The 12,527-nt window shown below is 41.7% G+C and overlaps 1 protein-coding gene across 1 annotated transcript in view; it reads right to left on the reverse strand.

The window, feature by feature from the left end:
- Positions 1–12,527, reverse strand: part of NUP210L (nucleoporin 210 like) — a 53,310-nt gene that overhangs the window by 37,218 nt on the left and 3,565 nt on the right. Inside the window, exons 3-8 of the mRNA XM_070396273.1 lie at positions 12,181–12,312; positions 8,360–8,453; positions 6,929–7,079; positions 4,364–4,496; positions 3,523–3,681; positions 876–944 (exon numbers count right to left, since the gene is read on the reverse strand). Of these exons, the coding sequence (XP_070252374.1) occupies positions 876–944; positions 3,523–3,681; positions 4,364–4,496; positions 6,929–7,079; positions 8,360–8,453; positions 12,181–12,312 (738 nt within the window). The remainder of the gene's footprint in view (positions 1–875; positions 945–3,522; positions 3,682–4,363; positions 4,497–6,928; positions 7,080–8,359; positions 8,454–12,180; positions 12,313–12,527) is intronic.

The following is a 12,527-nucleotide window of genomic DNA, read 5'->3' on the forward strand; positions in this document are numbered from 1 at the left end:
CAATAATTTGGGGTTCCAAAGATGCTGGCTTAACTGAGCTCAGGTACAAAGAAATACTCTGTTATATCTGCACACAAAAACAAACCACAATTGTCAGGCAAGATTCTAGGTTTTTTCAGTTAGGCTCATTGTTTCAAATGGTCTAAAGACATTCAGATTCTCTCTCTCTTTTTTTTTTTTAAATATATTTTATTGATTTTTTACAGAGAGGAAGGGAGAGAGATAGAGAGCTAGAAACATCGATGAGAGAGAAACATCGATCAGCTGCCTCCTGCACATCTCCTACTGGGGATGTGCCCGCAGCCCAGGTACATGCCCTTGACCGGAATCGAACCTGGGACCTTTCAGTCCGCAAGCTGACGCTCTATCCACTGAGCCAAACTGGTTTCGGCTCTCTCTTTTTTTTTAATCCTCACCTGAGGATGTTTTTCCATTGATTTTTAGAGGGAGTGGAAGAGAGAGGGAAAGAGAGAGAAATATCGATGTGAGAGAAACACATCAATTGGTTGTCTCCTGCAGAAGCCCCGACCAGGGCCCCAGCTGTGCCCCTGAATGGAATCGAACCCAGGATCCTTCAGTCCAAGGCCAACACTCTATCCACTGAATCAAACTGGAGAGAGCGACATTCGGATTCTCTCCCTCTTGTATCAAGTCTCTTTTCCTAACCCAATACTGTGTTACGTGGATCTTTGCATTTTCCACAATCCGCTTCATCTTACAGACAGCATATAACCAGAACAACGTGTGAAAATATGTCAAAGGAAGGTTGAATTTGTAGTTAATTAGATCTCAAAATGAAGGTTAAAGAAGCGCTATCATTTCAACACATTCATTTTAGCTATTTAGCTATTCAGAAAATCGTTATCTAAAAATACCTAAAAATCCGGGTTGCACCACATATATGGTGCAGTTTGGAAGTCCAGAGACAGAGCGCATATGGACATCTTAATGATTTTTGCTTAAGGAAATCATATAAGCCAAAGTTGGGTGAAAAGAGAAATGTGTGCTACACCAAAGGGGGGAAAAAATGAACCCACAAACAAAACTTCTACCTTTTACTATCCCTTGAAAAGCAAAAACCTAAATGTGTGCACTTCTGAGAAAAATATGAGGGACTCAATAATCACACAAGGCAGGTATTCTTGAATTTCAAATTTGAGGAAAATGGAATGAGAGGAAAAAGGCCATGCTCCACGCTTTTAATATTCATTTAGCTGCAGGACCCTTTTTCCAGGTAAATTCTTACACCGAAGCCCATGATGCAGAGCAGGAGGAGGTGGCCTGGCTCTGGTTGAAGGAGTGAACAGTGGTGATAGAGGAACAGGGAGGGGCATGACTTGTCATTCAGCCTGGAGCTCTGCAGACTTTTAAAAAATCACTCACTGAGGCGCTCTCCCTTTTGGGAGCACACCCCGCCTTTCTTCCCTCTCAGGCGTGCATCTCCTAAACTCTAATGGTCCCCATGAGACTTGCAACCAGGGGAGCAGTGGGCAGCAGCAGTTCCCCCCGGACTAACCCCCTGAGGCTGTCTCCAAGGCCCCCTTTTCTCTGACTTTCTGGAGAGCAAAGCAGCCTGGCCTAGGCTCACCTGTTGCTTCCTCTGCCCTAAGCCCTTCCTTGTTTCACTGTCCCCGGCTTTCATAAGTGTCCTCTCTCAAAAAGAATCATGAATTGATTTTCTTTTCTTTTTTTTTTTAAAGCTTTTTAAAATATATATATATTTTATTGATTTTTTACAGAGAGGAAGGGAGAGGGATAGAGAGTTAGAAACATCGATGAGAGAGAAGCATCGATCAGCTGCCTCCTGCACACCCCCTACTGGGGATGTGCCTGCAACCAAGGTACATGCCCCTGACCGGAATCGAACCTGGGACCCTTGAGTCCGCAGGCCGACGCTCTGTCGAACTGAGCCAAACCGGTTAGGGCATGAATTGATTTTCTAATATCTGCAGCAAATCTGTAATACCAAAATGCTTTCTCTTTCCCACTGAAATTACTTCTGGGTCACTTATACACCATGTTACCCATTATCCTCTTCAGTTAAATTCTAGCAGAAATACAAATTTATTCTTCTACTCATCTATACAGATCTAATTAGGAACGTTATTCCCTCTCAAAAATATACTGCATCCAAAAGCTAAGAAAAAAGTATTTCTGCTCTGAGAAACATATAACTAAGAACAGAAAACACTCATTAATCCAAAGTATACTAATTTAGAAATTGTATTAATTCAGTCATTCACTTAGACTACAATTTCTCACTACACTATCTATGGTGATAACAGAAATAAAATATTTACTCTGTTTGAAGAATCAAACTTTTATTTTAAAATGTTTTTTTTAATTGATTTCAGAGATAGGAAAGGAGAGGGAGAGAAACATCAATGATGAGAGAGAATCATGAAGCAGCTGCCTCCTGCACGCCCCCTACTGGGGATCGAGCCTGCAACCTGGGCATGTGCCCTGACTGGGAATTGAACGGTGAACTCCTGGCTCATAGGTGGACACTCAACCACTCAGCCACACCAGCCGGGCGAAACTTGCTGTTCTTTAAACATGGCAAACATGCTCCTGTTTCAGAACCTTTGCAATTTCTATTTCCTCTTCCTGGGGCTCTTTCACACAGATATCGAAATGGCTTACTGCTGCAATGTCACCTTATCAGACTTCCCTAACTACCCTGAGTAAAATAGTCTGTATCCCCAGAGCTTAGAATAATGTTGAGCATATAGTATAGGAATATAATATTTGCTGAATAAATTAATTTCTTTCAGATTCAAATACTCAAAGATAGGAAATATTTCAAAATCTAACACTGAGATGTGAAATCCAAATGCTTCAATTTTCTGAGAATTTAAATCTTTATTCTGTTTTGTTTCCATCAACTTTAATAGAGCCGTGTCTCTGTTATACCCTTACAGAGCAGGTTTAGTGAATTTTTAAAAATTACTCTCAACTTGCCCTGGCCGGGTGGCTCAGTTGGGTGGGGCATCATTCCATACACCAAAAGGGTTTGGGTTTGATTCCGGTCAGAGCACATATCTAGGTTTCAGGTTCAATCCCCAGTTGGGGTGCCTATAGGAGGCAGATGATCCCTGTTTCTCTCTCACATCAATGTTTCTCTCTCCCACTCTCTCTGTCTCAAATCAATAAAAACATATCTTTGGGTGAGGATTAAAAAAATTACTCTCAACTCAACAAATATTAATCATCTTTTCTCAATTATTCATGTGAAAAGCAACAAATTAATAAAATTCGGTAACTGTTTTCCTCAACCTCATCATGTGACTGAGGTTGCAAATAAGCACTAAAGTCAACAGATACTAAGCTCCCTCCAACTACTTCTCTTCCTGTTGTTAGAAAGTGTAACAGTAATAATGTATAGTTCTTGTTAAAAATAAAACCTATGGAAAATTATGTGTAGTAGTATTATAATCACTCAACAAATTATTTTACCAAGGAGCATTTCTAGCATGCTCAGGGAAAGATATATTGGCAGCTAAAACTTGAACAAAAGGATACTTTTATGTACAAAGATAAGATTAGTTTGGCCCAGGTGGATGGCGGTCACAACGGCTGTTTTCTCATCCAGTAAAGCCACTTTCCCAGCAAAAGACTCATTATGTGCAACTTTATGGTTTTGTAACTCCAGTGTATAATGTTCCAGGGGAAATCCCATCTCTGTAAGACATGAAAGGTACATAAATATAACGAGAGCAGCCATTCCAACAGACAATAGTATATTGTTGGATTATAACAGGAAAATCAAGAAGCAGGACAAATAAGAGTACGTACGATCTGTTCCCAATTTCCTTTCCACTGTGATGAATTTCTACAAGTAGCCATTTGGGGAGGGTACTATTGAGTTTATTGTTGGTATTACTTGTATTCTTACAAACCAGTAAACTGAGAGTAGCAGAAGGAATCCCCACCAGGTAAGTTAGGAAAGAATTAATGTTAATGGAGTCAATGCACACTTGATAAATTCAGCTGGACTTTTGGAGTTAATAGAGTATTCAGTTTTCAGTTACCGAACTGAGTTTTTCCAATAAATTTTTACCGAGATAATTCATGTCCTTTCTGGTAAAGTTTCTTCCCTTGCCCTGCAGAAGCTAGTAAGTTTTTGGTTGTTGTTTTAATGGAGAACTCATATGCCTCTGGTTACTGAAGCTAAGGAGCCAAACGATAGCACTTAATCTGTTTAAGATATGGGGACTATCTCTGTCCAGGATTAGCTCTAGGATAGCAATCAGAGAAAACTTTATTACAAACGCTAAAAACAGGTGCATACATAATGTGGAGCTGCTTCTCCGCAGAAAGGATTTGGGAAAGGTCAGTGTTAGGAAAAGATAAGTCACCTTACCTGTCACTCTTCCTTGAACCATTTTTGCAACACGGTATTTAATATATGTTCCTACTAAGAGATAAACATCATGGGATGGTACAAGAAATACATTCTCCAAAACAAGCAGACGTATTATTGCTGCCGCCACTTTCTAAAAGAGGGGGGGGGAAAATCAAAATTTCCAAACTTGAGGCAAAATCCTCAAGGCCATCTTCCTTGTTAAAAGTTTTATAAAGATTTTTTAAAAATACTTTCTTAATCACAAATCATAATTTCAGTTAACCTTAAAAAATGATCATGAATCTTAATACTATATTAACTTTCTAAGTCACTTGCTAACTTTCTAAGTCACTTACTTTCTAAATCACTCAAACTAAGAATGAAAAATGACGAGCCTTCTAAAGGAGAAGAGTAGTAAATAAAATGACAAGTATGCTGAAACGAGAAAAGGTAGGATTTCACTGTTATGCCACAGAAATTCTTTTTAAAAAAATATATATTTTATTGATTTTTTTACAGAGAGGAAGGGAGAAGGGATAGAGAGTTAGAAACATCGATCAGCTGCCTCCTGCACACCTCCCACTGGGGATGTGCCCGCAACCAAGGTACATGCCCCCGACTGGAATCAAACCTGGGACCTTTCAGTCCCCAGGCCGACGCTCTATCCACTGAGCCAAACCGGTTAGGGCCACAGAAATCCTTTTAACTAACCTCGAACTGTCTTCCCAGATTAAGTTGAACATACTGATTTTTAAAAAAATATATTTTATTGATTTTTTCACAGAGAGGAAGGGAGAGAGATAGAGAGCTAGAAACATCGATGAGAGAGAAACATCGACCAGCTGCCTCCTGCACACCTCCCACTGGGGATGTGCCCGCAACCCAGGTACATGCCCCCGACTGGAATCGAACCTGGGACCCTTCAGTCCGCAGGCTGACGCTCTATCCACTGAGCCAAACTGGTTTCGGAATAACATACTGATTCTTATGAAGGCTTACCCAACACAAGGTTAGTAAGCTGCCCTCTAGGGTATCTATACATTTGTGTTCCTGGCACTTGCATTAAATGCTATTCAAAAGACAACTGTTTTTTCCCAAATCTATGTATGCCAGCAGCACTTCTATATATATAAAAGGCTGAGTGACCGTCCAACCGTCAGACTGGCTGGTACCTATGATGCACCCTGACCACCAGGGGGCAGATGCTTAACGCAGGAGCTGCTGAGCTGCAGTGACTTGGCAGAGGCGGTTCTTCGGTGATGCACCCCAGAACCAGAGAGGAGGGAGCCCAATTCCTTGCGGGGCAGCGCGATTCCACCTTCAGCCGTGAGTTATGTTGTTGCTGGGGCACTGTTGGCCCCGAATCCGGTTTACTGCACACTTGCGTTTGCGTTCCACACCCTGTACCACAGCAACTATGCAGAGTGCCCTCTCGCACTCCAGGACCCCTTGGGGGATGTCGGAGAGCCCGTTTTGGCCCAATCCCCATAGGCCAGGCCAAGGGACCCACCTGCTGGAGGGACCCTGCTCATTCCGCAGATACCCTTCGAGCTGCGGTGCTGCCCAGGAATTCTAATTAATTACCTTAGAATGTGCACAAATCCGTGCACAGCGCCACTAGTTTACTTTTATTACACTTAAAAAATAAACCATGGGTGCAAAAATAGAGCAGTTGTTTCTATAAAAAATTTAAACCTTTTTTAAAATTGATTTGAGAAAGAGAAAAAAAAAAACATTGATTTTGTGTCCACTCATTTATGCATTCATTGATTGATTCTTGTATGTGCCCTGACCGGGGATCAAAACCACAACCTTGGCATATTGAGACTGTGCTCTAATCAACTGAACTATGTGGACAGTGCAAAAAATTTAAAAATTTTGAAGTTAAAAGCAAACTGATAAAGTGTGCTATTAAATTGGGTTTAGGTGAGAAATGTAAAAATCCTTGAAAAATATGGAATTATGTATTCAAATTGCTTCACAGGTCTAATTTTTCACTTTACTATAAAATAAAAAAAGAAAAGAAACTAGAAGCTAATTTATACAAGAAACAGTATGTACAGTTCTAACCAGTGAACTCATGATCAAAGAAAGGTCTTAGATCTACACCAAGGGGTTGGTGAATAAAATGCAATTACAGCCCAGGCAGCATGGCTCAGTGGTTGAGTGTCAACCTATGATTCAGGAGGTCACGGTTTGATTCCCGGTCAGGGCACATGTCCGGGTTGGGGCTCCATCTCCAGTGGGGGGTGTGCGGGAGGCAGCCGATCAATGATTCTTTCTCATCATTGACGTTTCTATCTCTCTCTCCCCCTATGAAATAAAAATATTTTTAATGCATTTACATGTTTTAACGGAAAACAGCAGTTGTATTTGTAATAGGTAACAAAATGTTTAAGGAAGACAAGTGTTGTCGTTTTTCATGTTTACCCACTTCAAATGACTTTTTCAATTACATGACTATTAGCTCAAACTATATTAGGTTAGATAGAAAACTTCTATTATAGATAAACATAAAAAACTGTATTTTACTGGCATGTAGGCAAGACTAGTAAATGGAAGTTTATAGCACAAACTTTTTACCTTATAAAATGGCTCCAAAATTCGAACTTTTACAACGGCAGCACCAGTTCTAATCCCAGACACCAAAATTATATCTCCTTGTTTCCCTTCTTTTTCCATCTCAGTTACATAGGCTGGGGGAGAATATTCTGCATCAGAGTATTTCAGAATCCTAAAGAGATTTAAAATAGGGTTTGTTTCTAACAGAAGCAAATAATCAGTCTTCTTCCAAAAGGCACTAAGCAACTTTAGACCTAGGCTCTTCAATCTCTATACAGTATAAAAAGTTGTTTTTTTGCTGTTAATCTTCACCCAAGGATTTTTTCCATTGATTTTTTTAAATGTTTTTTTATTGATTTCAGAGAGGAAAGGAGAGGAAGAGAGAGACAGAAACATCAATGATGAGAGAGAATCATTGATTAGCTGCTGCCTCCTGTATGCCCTCTACTGGGGATCGAGCCCACAACCCGGACATGTGCCCTTGACTGGAATTGAACCTGGGACCCTTCAGTTCACAGGCCGACGCTGTATCCACTGAACCAAACCAGCAGGGCTCCACTGATTTTTTAGAGAGAGTGGAAGGGAGGGAGGAAGGGCCAGGGAGGGGAAAAGAGAGAGAGAAAGAGAGACATTGAGTGGTTGCCTCCTGCAGGCGCCCAACCAGGGCCAGGGATAAAACCTGCAACCAGGTTCATGCCCTTGACCAGGAACCAAATCCAAGACCCTTCAGTGCTAGCTCAGCACTCTAAACACTGAACACACTGGCCAGGGCTAAAGTTTAAAAAAATTTTCCCCATAAGGACTAGATAGAAGAAAGTATTTAATGTGCCTCTGGCTAAAATTGTTGTTGGACTAAAACTTGGATGGTCTCAGAGCTACTTCTTGGTACTGAAGACAAAATTTCATACTATTTTTCCCACTTACTGGATTTCAGCATGTCCAGATAGCTTGAACAACACAACGGCCAGAATATATATCTGACTCAAATAATCTATATATATAAAAGGCTAATATGCAAAGTGTCCCCTTGGGAGTTCGACCAGGAGACCCAGAATTCAATCGCTCCCTATGACATGCACTGACCACCAGGGGGCAGTGCGGAACAAAGGAAGGCTCCAGCTGGCAGCCGGAAGGCCCTGATCACCGGCCAGGCCTAGCGACCCTACCCGTGTACAAATTTTGTGCACCGGGCCTCTAGATGTACATAATCTTGAATGCATGAACTCTTTTGCAGTACATCAAATTAAACTATCATAATGGTACCTATATCCATACCATACTATATCCTGCATCCTACTATATCAAAGACATCCCCCCACCTGGTAAATTTATCTGTTCCAAAAAAGTCCAGACAGCAGGATTAATGCCCTCACAAATGGTTGCTGTTCAGTGTGCCACAAAGGCGGAGGTCTCCTTCAGAGTCAGATGGTTTATGTTAGGTTGCAAGGTTACCTGATTTTATTAGACAGTTCTCCTCTTGATGATTCGTTGTCCTTGGCAATGCTCCACTCAAACATCATCCCTGCCAAACTACTAAAAGTATTTCCTGTAGATCAAGTCAAAAGCAGAATCACATACTCAAAAACATTCAGGTATCTTTTTTTTTGCCCTTTATTGATTAAGGTATTGCATGTGTCCTTATTCCCGCCATTACCCCCCCCCCAACCCCCCCAATCCTGCCCTCACCCCCTGTTGTCTGCGTCCACTAGTTATGCTCATATGCCATACAGGTATCTAGTTAGGAAAACCTAACTAGAAAATTACTTTTGGGCCCTTTTCATGAACAAATGGAAACACTTATCATTAATGAATTAAAATACATATACAGTAGGTCCTCGGGTTATGTCGGAGATCTGTTCCTACGGTGCGACGTAACGCAATTTACGCTGTAAGTCAGAACCCACCTACATAAGCACCTACGTCACTCACATGGAGCACGTACACAGCAGTAATGAAGTGAAACAGTAAAAAAAAATTGAAAAGAGCCGAAACCGGTTTGGCTCAGTGGATAGAGCGTCGGCCTGCGGACTGAAAGGTCGCAGATTCGATTCCGGTCAAGGGCATGTACCTGGGTTGCGGGCACGTCCCCGGTGGGAGATGTGCAGGAGGCAGCTGGTCGATGTTTCTCTCTCATCGATGTTTCTGACTCTCTATCTCTCTCCCTTCCTCTCTGTAAAAAATCAATAAAATATATTTAAAAAAAAAAATTGAAAAGAAAGATAACAATTCCTAACCTTACTTGTGGTAAATAAATAATAAAAAACATAAAGCACATATGTACATACGTCAATATGATGGAACTTTTTTTTTAATTTATTAAATCTTTATTGTTCAGATTACATTTGTTCCTCTTTTTTTCACCCCCCATAACTCCTCTCCTCCCCGTTCCCGCCCCACCCTCCGCCCTCACTCCCCACCCACTGTCCTCATCCCTAGGTGCACGATTTTTGTCCAGTCTCTTCCCTCATCTCCCATTCCCCTTCTCCCCCCCCCCCCAGAATAGTCAGTCCATTCCCTTTCTATGTCCCTGATTCATTATAATCACCAGTTCATTCTGTACATCAGATTATTTATTCACTTGATTCTTAGATTCACTTGTTGATAGATGCATGTTTGTTGTTCACAATTTGTATCTTTACCTTTTTCTTCTTCCTCTTCTTAAAGGATACCTTTCAGCATTTCGTCTAATACTGGTTTAGTGGTGATGAACTCCTTTAGCTTTTCCTTATCTGTGAAGCTCTTTATCTGACCTTCAATTCTGAATGATAGCTTTGCTGGATAAAGTAATCTTGGTTGTAGGTTCTTGGTATTCAGTACTTTGAATATTTGTTGCCATTCCCTTTTGGCCTGCAAAGTTTCTGTTGAGAAATCAGCTGACAGTCGTATGGGTATTCCCTTTTAGGTAATTGAGTCTCTTTCTCTTGCTGCTTTTAAGATTCTCTCTTTGTCTTTTGCTCTTGGCATTTTAATGATGATGTGTCTTGGTGTGGTCCTCTTTGGATTCCTTTTGTTTGGGGTTCTCTGCGCTTCTTGGACCTGTAAGTCCATTTCTTTCACCAGGTGGGGGAAGTTTTCTGCCATTATTTCTTCAAATAGGTTTTCAATATCTTGCTGTCTCTCATCTTCTGGCACCCCTATTATTCTGATGTTTGTACACTTGAAGCTGTCCCAGAGGCTCCTTACACTATCTTTGTATTTTTGGATTCTTTTTACATTTTGCTTTTCCAGTTGGGTGTTTTTTGCTTCTTCGCATTTCAAATCTTTGACTTGATTCTTGTGCTCCTCTGGTCTGCTATTGGGAGTCTGTATAATATTCTTTATTTCAGTCAGTGTATGCTTAATCTCTAGTTGGTTCTTTATCACACCATCGAGGGTCTCATTAGATTTCGTGAGGGTCTCATTACATTTCGTGAGGCTCTCATCAAGTTTATTGGCAGCTTGTAGCACATTATTGCAAGCCCTCAAAATTGCGTTTTTTAGCTCTATATCCTCCATTTCTGTCATGTTTTTTTGTCTCCGCATTTTTTATGCTTTCTTGGTGCACCCCCTTGTGGTCTTTGTACGCAGTCTTGTTCTAGTTAAGCCTTGATTGTTGTAGTTAATACTAGAGGGATTTGACCACCAGGCCGACTGGCTGTAAGAATCACCTGTGTCTGCGGGGAAAACCTCTGTCCTCTGGGGAGGTGCTAATCTAGCCTTTGCCTGAGACGATCCGGCAAATGGCTCTGCGCAGGGCTTGGGCGGGGCGGGTCGCACGGGATCAACAGGGCGGGCAGAGGGAGCAGTTATGGCTGCTCTCAGCGCCGTTCCCAGAGGTTCTGCTTCTCAGAACCCCCACAACCGCTGCGAACCTCGGAGAGAAAGCTGCCCTCCGTTCCAACTGATGCCAGACAATCCCGCTTCTCCCGTTTGAGTCTGAGTCCCTAGAGATTCGCCCGGATCTGGAGCTCAGAGTCTGAGACTCCCTCCTGATTGAAAACGACAACCGCGCCCTCAGCCACCAGCCCGCTTTGCGCGCGCACCTCGGTACCTTTAAATTTTCCACTGCGCCTCCTCTGAGCCTCGGTATGCTGTTTTCTTTCCTTCTAGTTGAAGAGTCTCTCCTCAGCCAGGCTTCCTGTGGTTCTGGGTGATGTCCGTTCCGTCTTTTAGTTGTATTTTTGAAGTGGTTGTTTGCGGCAGTAATCTCCGGTGTTTACCTATGCCGCCATCTTGGTCTTCTCTCCCTGATGGAACTTTTTAAAAAAAATAAACTAGTAGCCCTGCACACGAATCCGTGCGCCTGTAGCTCGCCTATAGCTTGCTGCCGCCCTCCAGTAGCTCTCTGCCCACTACCCCGCCCTCCTATACCTCCCCCCACCCCCCGCCCCCTGCCCCCCCTCCATAGCTTGCTGCTCTGCCCCCTCCTGTAGCTCTCCACCGCCCTCTGTCATTATGCGTCACGGAGTAACGATCATTTGCATATTACATCTTTATTATATAGGATGGGAGATGGCGATGTAACCATGAAACGATGTACGTCGAGTCCGACATAACCCGAGGACTGTCTGTACTAGGAAGATCCCTACATAAACAATGTAAGTGCTACTGCTGAACAAGCTTTCTGAAAAAGGACTCAAAATGATTAGCTTCTGGTTGACAAAAATTATGCCACTTTTTGTTTGTCTTTACATAAAGGCCCCCTTGTATTCTACCTCAGAGTTGACAGGAATCCCTAAATCCTAGTCCTTTCAACAAAAATTTTATAAAATTGAGATTCTAGAATGATTCAATACATTCACTTTTCAGATTTAAAAAACTATTCTTTACTGAATAGTTTAGAAAGAGGCAATAACTGTGTTTTAAATATATTACAACATCAGCATAGTATATTAAGCAATATAAAACCAGGCTCAAGAAAGAAACTTTTTCACAGGTTTACATTGAATTTTCCTAGCCTACAGAAAGTGGACTTATCAAAACAGAGCTAGCAATAAATTCTAAAGTAATGTTCTTAATTACTGATTTAGGGATCATCAGCAGAAGCTAAGTGGCAGAATTTGGACATTCAAGAAAACTTCTAAGATGACCAACAATGCAATATAGCAGGAAAATTTTATGAAAGTATTAGCTAGTGTATTGAACCATGCTCAGAATTATTAATTCCTTACGTACATGAGCTTCATGTGAGAAAACAAATATTGCTTTCAATCTACTTATATCTCCCAAGTACTAAACATACAGGAGTACAACTTTAAGTAATTTTGTTGAATCTTCTGAATGAACTTCTTTACCTTCAGCATCCAATGCCCTCACCATCAGTTCCAGTGGTGAGTCATCTACATAAAGTTCCCGAGTTCGAGATATAATTTCAATGCTGTCTATCACATCAACCTTCACATCACAGCGCAGCTCATGGTCAGTCACTACAATGAATCCAAACACTGAGAATTTAACTCAACAGGTCATGACTCTATTAAATGTCTTAAACACTCAGAATCTTATTCTAAATATTAGAGGCCCGGTGCATGACATTCATGCACGGGGGTGGAGGGCCCTCAGCCCAACCTGCACCCTTTAACAGTCTGGGAGCCCTTGGGGGATGTCAGTCCGACTACCACAGAGGCGGGAGAGGCTCCAG

This window comes from Myotis yumanensis, unplaced genomic scaffold, assembly GCF_028538775.1.
Source record: "Myotis yumanensis isolate MYYU_CA2020_CCGP unplaced genomic scaffold, mMyoYum1.0.hap1 SCAF_17, whole genome shotgun sequence".
Classification (NCBI taxonomy): Eukaryota; Metazoa; Chordata; class Mammalia; order Chiroptera; family Vespertilionidae; genus Myotis; species Myotis yumanensis.